The sequence below is a fragment of the Musa acuminata genome, chromosome BXJ1-11 (assembly GCF_036884655.1).
Source record: "Musa acuminata AAA Group cultivar baxijiao chromosome BXJ1-11, Cavendish_Baxijiao_AAA, whole genome shotgun sequence".
NCBI classification, from domain to species: domain Eukaryota; kingdom Viridiplantae; phylum Streptophyta; class Magnoliopsida; order Zingiberales; family Musaceae; genus Musa; species Musa acuminata.
Window position 1 is genome coordinate 23,860,417 of NC_088337.1, and position 18,140 is coordinate 23,878,556.

The 18,140-nt window shown below is 40.9% G+C and overlaps 1 protein-coding gene across 3 annotated transcripts; it reads right to left on the reverse strand.

Moving 5' to 3' along the window:
* Positions 1-624: 624 nt before the first annotated feature.
* Positions 625-16,334, reverse strand: LOC135586337 (uncharacterized). Of its 3 annotated transcripts, XM_065090098.1 has the most exons (7): positions 16,144-16,334; positions 12,663-15,577; positions 11,797-12,582; positions 11,607-11,704; positions 9,408-9,672; positions 5,842-5,960; positions 625-1,258 (listed from the first exon to the last, which is right to left on the reverse strand). In XM_065090098.1, the coding sequence occupies exons 3-6, from the start codon at positions 11,805-11,807 to the stop codon at positions 5,930-5,932; spliced, it is 405 nt and encodes a 134-aa protein (XP_064946170.1). In that variant the 5' UTR covers positions 11,808-12,582; positions 12,663-15,577; positions 16,144-16,334; the 3' UTR covers positions 625-1,258; positions 5,842-5,929. The 3 variants fall into 3 exon arrangements, with proteins under 3 accessions (XP_064946170.1, XP_064946171.1, XP_064946168.1); XM_065090099.1 differs by lacking the exons at positions 11,607-11,704; positions 11,797-12,582; positions 12,663-15,577 and having other exon boundaries at positions 16,144-16,329; XM_065090096.1 differs by lacking the exons at positions 5,842-5,960; positions 11,607-11,704; positions 11,797-12,582; positions 12,663-15,577 and having other exon boundaries at positions 9,408-9,632.
* Positions 16,335-18,140: the final 1,806 nt, after the last annotated feature.

Below are 18,140 nucleotides of genomic sequence, written 5' to 3' on the forward strand. Positions count from 1 at the left end.
CCTGCTCTACAAGTTAGTGTCATACTTCATCTAGGCTTTGCTTTTGTAGCACACATTTCTCTGCAGAACTCGTGCAAGCACTGTCACACACACTTCTCTGCAATTTTTTGTGTAAGTTTTTCTATGGTTAAGTCGGTCATAAGTATGTTATTTATATCGCTAAAATCATGCTTATTGTCTTATTTTTCTTGCTTATATTTCTTTATTTGGTTGAATAACAGAAGAGCATAACCATACTACTCTATAGGAAAACAAACCTGAATTGTGCAAAGGTTGTAGCCTATACTGTGGAAAAGAGGTTCTAAGATTGTTCCACAGGTTAAGCAAGAAATAAATTGTCGATGATGATACAGACATCATGAATGCATAAGGTAGGAAGAGCTTGAATGAGACACCCAGTGTATCTGGCACATCTGTGGCATGCAATCTCAGCAAATGATGCCGACTGATACAAACAAGAGGAATCCAACAAACACAAGTTTGAACAATTAATTGTAAAATGTATCTTAAAATTTTTCATTTTTAAAAATGAGGATCACAAGAAAAAAAAAGATTCAGATAAACCTACAATTCACCCAGAAGGAAAAAATATATCACAAATAGTTGGCTAGACGTATCACAAGCTAAAAAAGATAATATCATCGATAGAATTAAAAGAATTAATCTATATGATGTTTACAAAATTTCGACTGGGCACCAGCCGGTGAATACCTAACAAACTTTCTTGGTGACAAGATATCAATTGGACTTCTTTGCATTGTTCTCTTGCGCCTGAGACTTTTCACCTTTCTTCCCTTCCATGACTTGCTTTATCCCTTCATGGTACCCTTGAATAAAGCTTTTTAGTGTATCTCTGTATGTTGAGGCACGCATCATATACACACGCTGCAAAGCAGGCCTTAATGTCTCCATTCCACCTCGAGCTGCCACTGCAAGATCTTCCAATGTTGATGGTTCTCTTCTTTCAGATGTAGTCTTATCTTGATGACTTCCACCATCGTCATTTGTGACCTTTTTATAGTCATTCGGTCTAAGATCGGGACCAATATCCCGCACCCAGCTAGCAGCATAAAGTCTTGATGCTTCCTTCAAGACACACCATCACTCTCTCCATGTGAGTTTCCTTCGTTTCTTGATACGTGGGGGATCAGGCAGAGAGGAAGGAAAAGCAATTTCCTTTAGATCATAGCAAACATAATCATATAGTTTCCTACATACCACCCTCAGCTTCATCCTGATCTATCTCAACTCAATGAACCTACATCAATGCAAAAGCAAAATATTAAGCATCACATTTCTACTGCACCTATTTCATTCGTCTTGGTAGGCAAGATAACAATGTAATGAAACATAGACCAAGAAATAAGAATAAATCAACATGCAAAGTAATCTTAAAATGTTGCTACTCCCAAAAAAAAAAAAACTCCTTACTCCAAAAGGTATAGAGGACATCACTTGAAGGCCTTCCAATACCACATATTTCTTTTACGCATCTCAAAGGATTTTACAAAGTTCTGCTTATACAATCTCATGCAGACTGAACCAAGTTCTGCAACTTTTACCATTTGGACCAATAAATGTTAGCCAACTAGACGGCTTTAGTAGCATTCAGTACAAATGTCAAAATCACCATCCACAACAACAACCCACAACAGCATTCAACTGTTATCTCCCACAAAGATCGAATCTAAATCATGAGCGGCAAGTAGTTTCACCTGATGTGTGTCTATTCTTACAGAATATTTCTAAAATGTTATCTTCATATTAATATTCTTCTTAAATCTAGTAAAAATTACTAAAACCTCCAAAAGTGATTTTATTTTTCCTCCTTGGATATAAGGCTAGAAGAAGCAAGAGATTACAGTAACATATAATGCTTCATAATATGTGGTAAATAAAAAGCAAACAACAGGGCTCCTCTTCCAAAACCTAATATAAAGTTTAAGCTTAGGGGACATAATCTTTATCAACATAAGAGAAGAAAATAGTATTTTCTTATTTGAAACCTTCCATACTATGTCTTAATAAACCATAATACTGTCACATTATTGTTGTTCTTCCAATCCCTCCTCATAGTTTAATGGATAAAGTTATCTAGGATGCAAGCAATAGTTTACTATATGCAGCTGGATGAACTTAACAAGCATCTACATGATAAACGTGATTATAACAAATTCAAAGCATCTCAATCAATAATCAATAAGTCTTGTTAGAGAGGATAAATAATTATACTGAGTTGGTCAGGTAGGCGGGCGGGTGATGAACTGAGAGGACCAGTAGTTGCTGACCCAAGAGAGGCAATGGCGGGAGGAGGCGCCAGGCGATTATTTGGGCGACTAAGAGGCGAGTGTTGAACTACTTCTGATCGAGTGAGGAGGAGGATGGGTTTACTTCACTTCAGTGGTAAATTCGATGGTGAGGACGAGGGTGACGACAAGGAGGGGGCTTCTTGACCGCGTTGTTATCGAAGGCAGTGGAGAGGTAGAAATATAAGCACCATCAACTCGATATGAAGCCTAATCCTGCCCAAACGACTTTAGTGATTTGAGTTGGCTTAGTCATAATCATGAGTTTGAACTCAACCTGGGCCGAGTGGGCTCGGCCGGTCTCTCGAGCCACGATATATAGTTTAACCAATCAAGTATTACTTCGAAGTTTGAAAGCAGCCCCCACTCCTATCCCGATTGCATTGTCGTCCATCGTTCAAGGACACACAAGGTGCACGGACATCGACACTCCTCATAAGTATAGCACATGAGAAGTGGATAGACATGTTAAACGAAGTCAATTTCCAAAGGAACTAGGTAGATTGTACAGGGCAACGCACACAACTCCGTTCAAAGAGAGTGAAATTGAAGGGACTTATAACATCGGTGGTCAGTTGTATAATAGCAGAGAGCCCACCACGACATACAAATCCATCACCACTCACATGCTGACACAGTCACCCCGTCGAACCACTTGTGGCCAACAACAAATAAAAAAGACTCATGTAAAAATTCCTAGCGACCAAGGTTACCCGGTAATTAGGGTTTCTTGACGATGGTCACTTTGGCCGCTAGGGTTTTTCAATGGGGATTAACAATTAACCTAAAATTAATTAAAGAGTTTAATTAATTATCGCCTAGTTCGCCTTTTATATATGTATATATACTATATATATATGTATACATGTATGTATGTATGTGTATATATACATATACATACATATATATGTATACATGTATACATATATATACTATATATATATATATATGTATCAATATATATGTATGTATATGTATATATATATGTATGTATATGTATATATACATATACATACATACATGCGATGTATGTTGTGAGCGGATGATCATGGACCATGTGTGGATGCTTGTGTATGTATGCATGTGGTGATTTATTAGGGCCTGCGAGCCTCCTCTCTCTCATTAAATCCAACCTATAACAAAATTGTATCTCCCTCAAATTGTACCTCCCCTCGATGAGATCAAGGTTTCTTATTTGTATAAAATATACATTTTGGGCCTGCATATCTGTAATTAAATTGTAATTGCACGACAATGTACGACAGGAGCGTGGAGTTGCCAATGGGATCGATGAGGACAAGACGAAAGATCATTGGGCATAGAGATATGCTAAGACCAAGGTTCGCAATACCGTACCGTACGGTATACCGAGCGGTACACCCAGGTGTACCGAGCGGTACACCCAGGTGTACCGAGCGGTACACTCAGGTGTGCCGAGTACAGTAGCACTGCTACAGTGCACTCTGACCGGTAACAGGTGGTCCGCATACCGGCAACCAGTCGGACCGGTACGTACCGCCCGTACCGGGCGGTACAGTTCGGTACTGCAGACCCTGGCTAAGACACAAAGTTTTTCTTTTTTTTGCGATTAAGCCTTTTGGCACAGGCATGATCATGCTAATTCCTGGTCCATGATCATCTGATGTGAATATTTATATATATACAATATATATTCATTTCTGCACCTACTAGGTATATATATATACATATATATATATATATATATACATATATATATATATATGTGTATATGTGTGTGTGTGTGTGACGTGTTATATTTAGCTGAGATCAAATCAAATCAAAAAATTCCTCTAGTAATAATATTAGGTTAGTAAATGTGAGATAATGAGATTGACCCATGTGACCTTCCATCATTAAAGGCGAAAATTATTTTTCAATATGGGCTGAGTTGGTCGAGTCCCTCGAGGCTTACCTATATTGAGTTTTAAGATTTCGCCTATCATATAGAGATTTCACCGGTGATGTGAGGACATGATACACTTGGTCGAGTCCCTAGAGGGTATATCATCGAATCACACTTATTTTGTAATGATGGTATTAACTTAACTGAGCATCATGGTTGACGAATCCCTCAAGGCCATGATGATTTGGAGACCTAACAAGACGAGAATAGCAAGGAGTTATGATTGACAATAATTCCCCACTCTTTGGGCTTAGTATGATTGGTTAAGCCCCTCGAGGTCATGCCAAGATGCCAATTAGATTCAAATCCATGTTAGAAATCTACTAAAATTTTTTATTCATATGCCAGAGGATGTTGGGTGTTTCGCGAGAAAATAACGAGAGCTTCTTAAGATAAAAGTTCATATCTTAATTTTTTAAAAATAAAAAAGTCTGCTTGTTATTAATTTTCTACTACATCTTTATTTTTCTAAAAAAATATCACTTCCAAACCCCTTACGTTGCATACTTGATGTCAACTGTCTCACTGGTTCGAACTATGTGGATTGGCTCTACAACCTCTACAATTTGAGAATTATTCTCAGTGGAAAAAATCGCATATGTCCTTGATGAGATAATGCCCGAGCTTGGGAAAAGGGCAAGTGAGGAAGAAATTGCTTGCTGCATGAAGTATGTAGATGATTCTACTCTAGCTCAATGTTGCATGTTGGCCTCTATGACTCCCGATTTATAGAGACAACATGAAAAGATAAATGCTAGATCAATCCTTCATCTTCGCAAATTGTTTGAGGAAGAGGGAATGACTCATCTATCCAAGAGTCTCTTACACGCAAGGATGGACTAAGGGGGCATCGATTCAAAACTATGTTCTTAAAATGATTGAGTGGATTAATTAGCTATGGGTCTGAGATTGATCCTAGAGGATAACTTGTGTAGCAGGGTTTGCCGTACCGAGCCGTACCGCCCGGTACGGGCGGTACGTACTGGTCCGACAGATTTTCGATACGCGGACCGACTGTTACCGGTCCGAGCACTGTAGCAGTTACTGTAGCACTGTAGCAATGCTACAGTACTCGATACACCTGGGTGTACCGCTCGATATACCGTACCGTACCGGTACCGAGCCCAGGTCGAAATACCGGTACGGTACGGTATTGCGAACATTGTTGTGTAGATCTCATACTTTAGTCCCTTCTAGATTCCTTTTCACATTTCAAATGAATTTTAGCTTAGGTAATACACACCAATTCCAAGAATTGAAGAAAAAGCATATGCATTACAAAACCTACTGAAATCTCAATCTTAACAATAAGGTGTCATTGCAAATTTGCATATCTATAATGGTTATATATGGAAGAAACCCAATAGAAATTTAACCAGCGGAAGGATGTATATCTAAAACTAAATTCTAAACGAAGGAGAGGCAGACCATTTAAGTGTCTAATCAGTGCCCAATTTATACCTTGAAAGTTAATGTACGAAAATCCCAATCAACATATGTCGTCAAAGTCACCGATATTACTAAGAACATCATCACCGACGATATAATTTAGACATTTTAACTTTCGAGACTAAAGTTACAAAGAAGAAAGAGCACCAACGAATAACTTACAACTTGAGGGAATTATATAGCATCATAATAACCCAAAGCAGATTGAAGTGGGTGGCCATACACTCAAAAGTCCAAATGACTCAAGTCATTACAATTTCATAACCACTGCATTATATAGTCTGCATCATAAAAAAATATGATGCTAATAACATTTTATAGATAAATGTACATTCAAAATTATAACTCAACGAAACAGAGTATGTAAAATTGTAATGAAATGAAGACAAGTAATATAGACCACTATATCATCTGCAAAAGAGTGATCTATTTTTTTATCTCAACTCAAAAAGAAAGCTGAAAATCTCAAAGACATTTAACAAAACAAGCTTCCATATTGAAAAATCAGAATTATCTTAGTGCAGTGATTTAAAAAGCGTTTGGTGCCAAAGCCCAAAAAAGCCTGAGGTGCTAGGCGCTCACCCGAGCGAAGCAAGACGCTAAAATATAAAAATATATAATATAATTAATAAATATAATTATTTAAATAAAAATATAATCTTAAATTAAAAAAGCTTATAGAATCACAATATCACATTAACAAAAAATCTCAAAATTCAAAAGAATAACAATAATTTCGAACAAATAAAAATCAACAATAAATAAAAAAATATTGTTAATGGTAGACAGTTAACACTATACTGTTAATATACTGTTAACAGTATACTATCGAGTCAATGTGAGAAGAGGGAGTAAGAGTAACAGTGGCGACGAGTAGTGGCAGCGGGAGCGGGAGCGGAAGCGACGATAGTGGCAAGCAGCGACAGCAACGGTAGTGTCAGCGATGGCGGTAGCGGTAGCAGCGAGCAACAGTAGCGGGGGCGTAGTGTAAGAGTAAGACTGAGACTGCTGAATGCGAGAAGCAGTAGCAGTAGCGGCGTAAGAGCGAGAGCAACAATAATGGCAACGGTAGCATCGGCGACAAGCAGCAATAGCAATGACAAGCAGCGACAATGGCAACGACAGCGGATAGAGGCAGAGGCAGCGACAGCAAAGAGGAAATGTCAGCGGCAGAATCGCGAGTAGGGTTAAGGTTGAGGAAGTCGCGAGAGGGATGCTGAGAGGCTGATATCGGTGCTTTAGTTGGTTCGATTGAACCAACTAAAGCACCGAAGACCGAACCAGACATAAAACACTGGTTCGGTCGCTTGGCTTAACCCGGGCGCTCGCCCGAAGCACCCGACACTTGGGCTCGGGCGAACGCCCAAGCGGCACCTCTTTGAAGCGAGGTGCTTGGACATGAAACGAGGTGCTCAGGCCTCGCCTCACCCTTGAAACATGGCTCCACTCTTCTTGAGCAAGCCTTCCACCGTGCTTCTCTCCACTGGGGAGTCATCCACCACCAACACCCTCACCTCCGACCCTCCTCCAAACATGCTGCCTACATCCTAGATAACTTTGAATTTGTTATAATCATGTTTATTATATAGATGTTTGTTGAGTTCAAACAGTTGTACATAGTAAACTATTTCCTACATCCTAGATAAATTTATCCATTAAACTCTGAGAAGGGATTGAAATAACAATAATAAAGCAACGACATTATGGTCCATTAAGACAGTATAAGAGGTTTCAGATAAGAAAGCAATATTTTCTGATTCAGATAAACACCATTTTTCATTTTCAAAAAAGAGAATCATAGGAAAAAGAAAGATTCAAATAAGCCCACAAGTCACCAAGAGGGAAAAAAATATGACAAATAGTTGGCTAGGCCTGTGACAAGCCAGGAAGATTATATCCTTGATATACTTCAAACAATTAATCTATATGATGTTAACCAAATCTTGATTAGGCATCAGTTGGTAAATACCCGACAATCTTTTCTGATTAAAAGATATCAACTAAACTTCTTTCCTGGTGAAACTCACATGGAGAGAGCGATGATATGTCTTGAAAGAAGCATCTAGACTTTATGTTGCTAGTTGGGTGCGGGATATTGGTCTCGATCTTAGACCGAATGACTATAAAAAGGTCACAAATGATGATGGTGGACTTCGTCAAGATAAGACTACATCTAAAAGAAGAGAACCATCAACATTGGGAGATCTTGCAATAGCAACTTGAGGTGGAATGGAGACATTAAGGCCTGCTATGCAGCATGTGTATACAAAGATGCACTTAAAAGCTTTATATAAGCGTACCAGGAAGGGATAAAGCAAGTCATGAAAGGGAAGGAAGGTGAAAAGTCTCAAGCGCAAGAGATCGATGCAAAGAAGTTTAATTGATATCTTTTCACCAAGAAAGTTTGTCAAGTATTCACCAGTTGGTGCCTAGTCAAAATTTTGTAAACATCATATTGATTAATTGTTTAAATTCTGTCAAGGATATTATCTTCCTAGCTTGTGACAAGTCTAGCCAACTATTTGTCATTTTTTTTCCTTTTGGGTGAATTGTGGGCTTATCTAAATCCTTCTTTTTCTTGTGATCCTCTTTTTTTAAAATTAGAAATAGTATTTATCTGCATCAGAAAATATTGCTTTCTTATCTGAAACCTCTCATACTGTCTTAATAAACCATAATACCGTTGTATTATTGTTGTTCTAATAATCCCTCCTCCGAGTTTAATGGATAAAGTTATCCAGGATGTAGGTAATAGTTTACTATATGCAGCTGGATGAACTCGACAAACATCCACACGATAAATGTGATTATAATAAATTCAAAGCATTTTGATCAATAATCAATAAGTTTTGTTAGAGAGGATAAATAATTATACTGAGTTGGTCGGGTAAGAGAGTAAGCGATGAACTGAGAGGACTTATAATTGCTGGCTCAAGAGAGGCAATGGCAGGAGGAGGCGCTAGGCGATTATTCGGACGGCTAATAGACGAGTGTTGAACTGCTTTTGATCAAGAACGACTCAAGCCTTCAGTGTTTGGCGCAAAAGTACTAAAATGGAAGAGACAAGTAGGAGGGATTTACTTTACTTCAGTGGTAAATTCGATAGTGAGGACGAGGGTGATAGCAAGAAGGGGGCTTCTTAATTGCGCTTTCACCGAAGGCAACGAAGAGGTAGAAATCTGAGCATCGATCGGCTCGATATGAAACCAAATCCTAGCCAAACGAATCCGACGATTTGAGTTGGCTTAGTCAATCACGAGTTTGAACTCAACCTAGCCGAGGGAAACATATGAAAACCATTTTTTAATAGGTTCCCTTTATGAAAAAATGGTTTCCATAGGTTTCCCTTGACCTAGGTTGAGTTCAAACTCGTGATTATGACTAAGCCAACTCAAATCGTCAGATTCGTTTGGCCAGGATTAGGCTTCATATATGTGATTGTTATAATCACATTTATTGTGTGGATGTTTGTCGAGTTCATCTAATTGCATATAGTAAACTATTGCCTACATCCTAAATAACTTTATTCATTAAAAGGAGGGATTGGAAGAACAATAATAATGCAACGGTATTATGGTTCATTAAGACATCGTATGGGAGGTTTTAAATAAGAAACAACATTTTTTGATTCAGATAAGCATTATTTTTCATTTAAAAAAAAGGATCACAAGAAAAAGTAACATTTTCTGATTCAGATAAACATGTAGGAATCCCTTACAAAAGCTTACCTGTAGCTTCTTAATGGCAGAGCCATCCTTGTTAAAGTACAACTCTTTGCCATAGCTCTGATCCTAGAATTGCACCTCTTCTGCATTAGCAAGTTCTGCCTTCTGCTGCTTGTTGAACCAGAAGATATGGAAGCAAGTGAAGAGAACTTGGAGAACTTTTCAACAGAAGTCTTGTCGGCATGAAGACAAGTAGCAACACCCAAAGAGCCTATTGTGGACATGGTGCTAAAAGTAGAAGCCATTAAAATGAATGGAACATTATCACCTAGAAACAAAACAGAAAACTGTGAAGGCATACTGTCACAATGACATCACCTACAAAGAAGCTACATAAAAAGAAAACTCTAGATAATCCACAGATTGTTCCAATCTATGAATATGTAGGCAGACATAAACAACTCCTAAATCTTAAAGAAAATGTTGTATTACAAAGTGCAATCAGCAAGGTGAAAACTAAGATCAGCAGATTCAAGCATTGTTGTATCAAGAGTAATTTAATTAGGCTTTTTCTCAGTTAAAGAGAGTTTCAAGTTCACATAACCAATATAATCGTTTCAAAGCCATCTAACAATGACCTTATCAGGTGACAATAACTTAAGCTAAAGACACTAACAAACCACATGAGATTTCCAGATTCAGGACAGTTTTGACATTTTACATCTAGATTTTGTTCTGAGGACCTGTCCAACAGGTAAGTTCAAATGTTTTGCAAGAAATACTTTGCATAGCTATAACAAGCAACTTTCACCAAGATAAAATAATGGGACCTGCTACACTAAGAGTTTCAACATATGCAGATCCAAAGAATTGAGGCACTTCAACAATCAACACAAAAGATAAAATGAAAAAGAAAAAGCTTGAATAGAAAAAAGAATTAATATTGTGATTCATGTGACAGATAAAATTCTTTATCATGCACATGAATTTTAATCAACCTTGGCACCGTATGCTCTAAATCACGGTATTTCGGTACTATTTCCGAAGAGAAGTACCTTAGTCGATGACTCATACCCACACACAAAACGTTCATTCTTTTTGCACGCAACTAACTACACTCAATTGTTCCACCATGGTCGCGACACCTCCACCAAACCTAGGTGAAAGTCCTTGCTTTCTCTATCTTCTCTTTCACTTACAATTACGCAGTGAATAAACTCGCAACAGATCTTCGACAAGAAACAGAAACATGATCAAATAAAGATGAATCTTTGCACTTAGACAATCACCAAAAATAACAAAATGCGCAGGTCCATCCACACCATGCTTCACTCATAACAACGAAAACCCTCTTCGCACCGCATGCACGAACGCTCTCGCACAGCTACGAGAACCGCCAAAACCTCACATTTTACCCAAGGACATGCAAAAACACTCATTTACCCAAGGAAATCGAAGCTAGACCTAGAAAGCATCACCACCATACCACTTATTTGAGGAAAAGAGAACGGAGAAGAGAAAATAGAGAATGACACCGACCTACGTCCGCGAGAGGATTTAGGAGGAGAGATAGGAGATAACCGCGCTAATTTGCGATGGCGAGATGATCATGGTGGCAGGGGGTAGGATTTGGGGCGTGGATAAGGCTTTGCTTTTGCATAGAGCAAACTGCAGAGGGTGAAGAGGAATAGATGACGTTTTATTTGAAGGTTTCGCGAAGGGCCGATCTGGACCGTCGGAACACGGTTCCCCTCCGATTCCCCCCTTAGCGCTAATGGAACTCTCTTGAAGTATGGGAAAGGATCTCTATGTCAACGCACGAATCTTTACTCGTACCCACCAGTCATTAAGAGTCAACCTTTTCATCGCCATCGTATTGATTCAACTTCAACTCCCAAACACCGTAATTTATTGCCCAAGTTCGGGTTTGACCAGAGACACGTCTTCTAGTTGTAAATATGATATATTTCGATGATGTATTTTGTTTTCTCATGATTTTATTTGAGTTTACGATATATATATATATATATATATATATATATATATATATATATAGTAAAAATAAGATACTAATATGAGATCTTATGATAAATTATCAAAATTAATTTAATCAAAATTATATATTTTATAAAATATTATTTTTTAATCAAATATGAAAGTTAATCTTTAACAAATGAAAAAAAGAATCATTTTTTAACTACTCAGATCTATATTCATTTTTTAACTACTCAGATCATTTTTTAGCAAGGATAGCTCTACGACCTTCTCCTCTTTTGCCCGCTCTGACTAGGCTCGCAATGCAACGTTGGCTCATGAGAACTGGCTGATCAGCACCCCTGCGTCCCGTAAGGGGTCGACGACTGTCGTCATGTAATGATAATGCTGTGAGAAATCAAAGTCAATCAGAGGAAACGAAGGAAACAACCAGAAGCACCCGAGCAAGCACTCTCACCAGGACTTCATGGCGGAAGCAAAGATCCGCCAACCCCTCCGTCGAGCAACGATACACTAGCCTAGCCAATGCCAGGCTCAGCAACCCTCAACAATAGGAGGCTACCGCTCCAGCCTCCTCCCAAAGCCACTGGTCTTTGGTGAGCCCCTCCCAGCGAGGCTTTAGCGAAACACTAGGAGACGTGGACCAGCCCCAGGAAGCAGAGGCAACGAATGGGCGGGCAGCAGACTCCAGATTGACACAAGCCTCCCTGGATGAAAGGGAGGGAGGGATCACCGAAAGGCCTTCAGGGGCAGCTTCCTCCTAGAGACTTAGAGGCTCGGCCGCAGCCTCGTCTCGTGAAAGCATCGCCACTCGTTGACCCAGAGATGGGTCCGATGAGTCAAGTCCCGAGGAGGGCCCTCTTCGGTAGGCAGCTCCATGCTTGGAGCCATGATCCCAAACGTTGCAACATCAACAACCAGAAAGGAGGACGGCGCCGGCCTAGCAACAATTTCTTCCGGAGGCTCAGGGGCCAGATCAGACAAGGGCCTCAAGAAAGCCCTAACCACAGGATCGCGATCCCATACAACCGCGGGATCAAGATCCCTAGCAGAGGACGCTAGAGAAAGTGGAATTTTAACCAAAGGATTCGGCTTTGCTCTAGGAGGACCCCCGGAGGCTTTGATGGAGGGGTCGTGGGGGGAACCTCGAGCCCATGCTGGCTGCTTGCCCGCTGACATCCCCTCGCCGAGTCCAGAGGTAGGATTCAAAAGGCACGGTCTCTTCATCACCCGGAGGTCCACCCTTGCTCGGAGAATACCATGTTAATGTCGGAAGCACATCGAAAAGATGCAGCGGTGGAAGAACAAAAGGAATAGCCATACCATATGAAGCCGGTGAAGAGGCGACCTCCATCAAACAACCTCCTATCGCTCTATGGCCCCCGAGGCAAAAAGCCCTCGTATTTTCTCCAGACTCTTGGCCTCCACCACATATAGGGAGGGCAGTGCATTATCAACGATATGCGCCCCCCACGCTACAAGGAAGCCCCAGTCGCCATCACCATCGACAACGAAGTATTGACCCCTCCACCCCTTTGCACAAGAGCTCGCCCCGCTGATTATGAATCCCGCACTATGAGACAGGTAGTAGCTACTCGATCCTCGGCTCAACCGAAAGCACGAGCAGAACAGCTCGCAAAACAACGCCATCCCCGTGCGGTCACAGGCCCCGAGGAAAGCCCTCACGAAACGATAAGAGTTGGGCGCCATTTGAGACCGCGAAATCCACCAATACCCCAAGCAGGCAACCACCATGGGAGAAAGGGGGAGACGCGAGGCCGCCTCTAAAGCATCCAAGGAGAGGCAAAACCCCCGGCAGAATTGATGGACCTGGGCACAGCGAGGATAATCTCTGGTGGGACCTGGAAGCGGTCCTATAGCTCCTCCAGTTGCCAGGAGGTTACCATAGAACCGCAATCGTGGGTCTCCTCCAATTGTCAAGAGGTTACCACGAAACCGCAATCATGGGTCTCCCCGAAGTCCTGAGAGATCGAAGGAGCATTGAAGGGTTGGCTCCCCGAAGAGGAGCTCACGTCGACCACGTTCCGCAAGGAAGTGGCTGACTTCTTCGCCCCCCGCCGACACTTGGAGGTCCGACGAAAGGCAATAGGAAGGAGGTCATCAGAAGAAGGCATCCCCATGGGAGAGGTCACCGTCTAGTTTGAGGAAGAAGACATCCTGGGACTAGACTAGATGGAACAGCCGAGCAATGGAGAAAATTGAGACAAAAAGTACCAGAAGGACCCAAGAACATCCCAAGCGCCAGATGGGAGAAACCAAATCGAAGACAGAGTCCGCTAAGCTCTGCAGCCAAAGCTTATAAAAACAGACGCGGACTCACGAATCGACGCGACTATTCAAACATTATGCCCACAGAACTGGCCTCTCAACGGGCAACGACGCAGCATTCTCATCATGAGGACGAAGATGCCACATCAAAAAGAGTCAGGGCACGCCAGCAGCTGCCACAGATTTAACTTCCCGCATGAAGATGAAGCTTCCCGTATACAGATGCCTTGCCAACTCGACTCAGCCAATCCTTGCCGACTAAGCCTCGGCCAGTCCCGGCCGACTAAGTCTCGACCAGTCTCGACCAATCCTAGCTGACTAAGCCTCGACCAATCCTTGCTAACTAAGTCTCGATCAGCCCTCGCCAACTAAGCCTCAACCAGTCCTTGTCGACTAAGTCTCAGTCAATCCTCGCCGACTGTGACCAGTCCTCACCGACTGAGCCTCAACCAGTCCTCGCTGACTAAGCCTAGACTAGCTCTTGCCGACTAAGCCTTGGCCAATCCATGCCGACTAAGTCTCGACCAGCCCTCGTCGACTAAGCCTCGACTAATTCTTGCCAACCAAGTTTCGACAAGCACTCGCCGACTAAGTTTCGGCCAGCCCTTGCGACTAAGTTTCGACCAACCCTTGCCGACTAAATTTCAACCAGCCCTTGTCGACTACGCCTCGGCCAGTCCATCGACTCAACACGATCAAGCAAACCTCGTAGCAGGTCCCTTCTTCCGCTTCAAACACGAGCAAGCCAAACCCCACGACAGGTGCATTCTTCCGCTTCCACTTGATCGAACAAACCTTATGGCAGGTGCATTCTCCCGCTTCCACGCGGTTGAATAGACCTCACGGCAGGTGCATTCTCCTGCTTCAATGTGGTCGAGCCGAACTTCCCAACAGGACCATTCATTTGCTTCAACGCGATCGAACCCAACTCCCCAACAAATACATTATCCCGCTCAAGAGCAATCAAACCAATCCTACATCAAACGATCCACCGCCCCAAATCAAAACAAGCAGACACCCCAACGAAGGGACACCATCCGCCTTGCAAATAGTTGATCACAAAAAAACCACGCCCCAGCTAGCCTTCGCCAACCCTGTATCAGCCATCCCTACCGAGCACACCTTGCCCGGCCCACCTGACCATGCCTCAGCCAATCCTTGCCGAAGACCAAACTTGCGACGAGGTAATCCACCCAGTCGATGGGACTGAGGACCCGACCCACAGAAGCCCCAACTTGTGCCCCACGATTCTCCTGTGGCATAACTCCTTTAGGGGGGAGAGAATGATATAACATATTTCAACCACGGCATGAAGACTTAGCATGATGTCCCTAAGCCAACGTGTCGGGCAGAGCCTACTCAACATCATGAGCCCGAGGCTAGTCAGTCGTTTGATGCCATCCCTTTGCACCCACTTCGCTCCAGGCTATATGGGGTGACGCGACCATGTATCGGGCCACACAAAAGGCAGGAAGCAGCACCGAACGAGACTACATTGAGTAGACCAGACGACGCTTGCACCCCACATATGGGCCAACCACCCGCGACGTCAACGGGTATTAAATACCCGCGTACGATGACGACCAAGGATCATTAAGGCTACTACAATCGCACGTAGGAACAAGTATAAAAGCTACCCTCAGGAACAATGCTGGGGGAGGACCTGGCACACACGCACGTTCCAAATCTCCCTCTCCAACTCTTGCTAGCTTAAGCATCGAAGGGATCGGGTCGAGAAGTCCCTTTCCGACACCGACCTGTATGCAGGAACCCGATGAACGACAAAAGGAGTGATCTTCAACCTGCAACCCGACGAACCTGGGTCACGGCCTTTCGATCGACTTCAAGTCAATACGCTCCAGCTCAGAGATCATGCTGGTGATCTTGCGCACTCGGGACGAGCCATGCCATGCTGACACCTCAGCTACGGCATAAAGGTGCAAAACACCCTGCATTAGTACGTATGAAGATGGATTGAGATGCATCTCTAAAACATGTGTGGCTTTCACTTTCACGTGAAAGCGATAGAGTGAAGGGATGAGATCATGAGTGAATGATGAAACATTAACCACAAACAAACTGCTCGATACGAATCAAATGCACTATCAAAGACTTTGATGATTAGGGATTCAGATGAATAGGAAGACAGATTTCTAACTAAGCGTGAAAGTTGCGAACCTCATGGATTTCATCCATACGGCAGCAACCACCAAATTTTCCATACGATCGAAACAAGACGATCCAGGAATCAATATTTAGCACTTCATACCATGTTTGTGCTTCGATCTCAGAGAAGCACAGATAAGTTGAGCAGTAACAAATCTAATTAGAAAGCGAGATATAATCGCCAAACAGATCCATGAGACCCGATCTATCTAAAAGAGAATAAAGAATGGACACATGGAGAAGAGATATAAAAACATCCTTTCTTGGTCAGAGAGATATAATCCACTCTAACCCCAAAGAAAGCAGAGGACATGAGATGGAACGAGGGATCGTTTACCGTGGTACTTACCGAAGTAAGCCGACATCGTTGTTCGATCGGAGGATGAAGACGACGAAAGAACAATAACAAAGGGGACGAGGACGGACAGGGAATGAGGAGAACGGCGGCCGTAAATATGCTACGAAGAGGGCGGGGAAGATTCGAGAATGGCAACGGCGACCCTCTCGACCACGTGGGCTTTGGAGGCCCAACATCGGGAGGCTCGCTGTGGGCGCCCATTCGAGTGCCCGCAAATCACGTGACACGATATATAAGAAAATTTTGCCGCATTGATGAGCGAGGTCGTAACATTACTGTTATCCAATTAATTGCGCACCGGATGTGGATGGAGGCAACGTGATGGCGTCACCATGGACAACAGGGGTCATGCATTCGATGCTGACCTACATCGCATGAAGGTAATAATAGATGATAAAAATAATTATTAAAATTTTTTTTATTATAGAAATAAAAAAACTTAAATACATTAACATGTCCCTCTCATATTAGAAGGAAAGATTTCTCTCAACCGAATAAAAGATTTTTCTCATATAGTTAAAAAAATTTTATCTTCTATCAACATCTTCTATCGATGTCAATAGTATTACAGTTGGTAGACTAAAATTAACTTAACAAAAGACACGACTTGTGTTTCTTGTTATTCTCTTCAAAATACATTATATTTCATACATTTCAAATACCACGTGCTTCTTTTTTTTTTTCAATGTGATGGTACCATTTTTAGTCATCATAATCGTATATTTTATTTTAACAAATAATATTTTAATCTTTTTATATGGCATGTGAGTTCCAATTCTATATGCCATGAAGGAAAATGCTAAATTTTATAAAAAATGTTTTAAGTTTTTATTTAATAACCGAATCTTTTAGGATGAATGATTATCCAATGAAAATATTTATCATATGTATAACATGGCTTAACCAAAATCATTTTTGGTAGAATATTTTGCTATCCTATGCTTTGCGCAATAGGAATTACAAACTGAAAACAATTTTACAATTTATACAAATTTGATTGCAACGAAAATAGACAGATGTATAACATCAAATTTCAATCTGTGGACAGATAGAAACGTGTTTCACAAATTAAAACAAAAAATAAGTATTTCCTATATGCCTTATTGCATGGTTTGACATGCATTGATTTGGGCATTTAATTTTGAAGTGACCTTGAACAATGAGAGCTCGACGGGCCTTCGAAGTTAGGTAGACTCGTCATCCGTCGTCCCTAATTTATCCTCTAGATGGATTTGATCGTTATCCAACACTACCAAAGGTTACGCCTGATCGTCTCCAATCACGGATCAGGAACACCGATAAACATAAAACTTATGTAGAGATGATTATACCCCTGTCTGTCGTCTTGATTATCAAGTTCAGACCCTAGTCAAATTAACACGTGCCTCACCTACACTTTTAATTTAATAATTTTCTTACATATATTATTTTTTTCACACAAATCAATTTACAAAGTTTGATAATCTAAATGTTCATCTCATATATTTATATCATAAATATTTGCTTGATGATGATATATCAAACCAATTGAGAGTTCAAAATTTTATTTGAAGTATTTTTACGTTCCGTGATAAAAAATCTTATCAGATTATTATAAATATTAGAATCATTGTCCATCTTCATCGCTTATATTTGAAAAAAATATTAATTAAATTATAATATAATAAAAAATATATTTTAAGCACCAGAAGATATGTATTTTTCTCTGTAGATGTTTTCTATTTATAATTAATTCATCAAAAATATTCTTAATACTTGATTCAATGACACTATGTATACATAATAACAGTAGTTAATTTTGTTAATGATCTGATAAAAAATATACCAAGGCGCTGGACAAAAGGCACCACACGAAAAATTATCTTCCCAGAGTAACAACTAAACAATGTATTTAACATTATATATTTTGCTCTAATATATTGATATGATACTTATTGTTTTAACTTAAAAATAATGATAATAAAATCAATATCATATAAATTATTTTT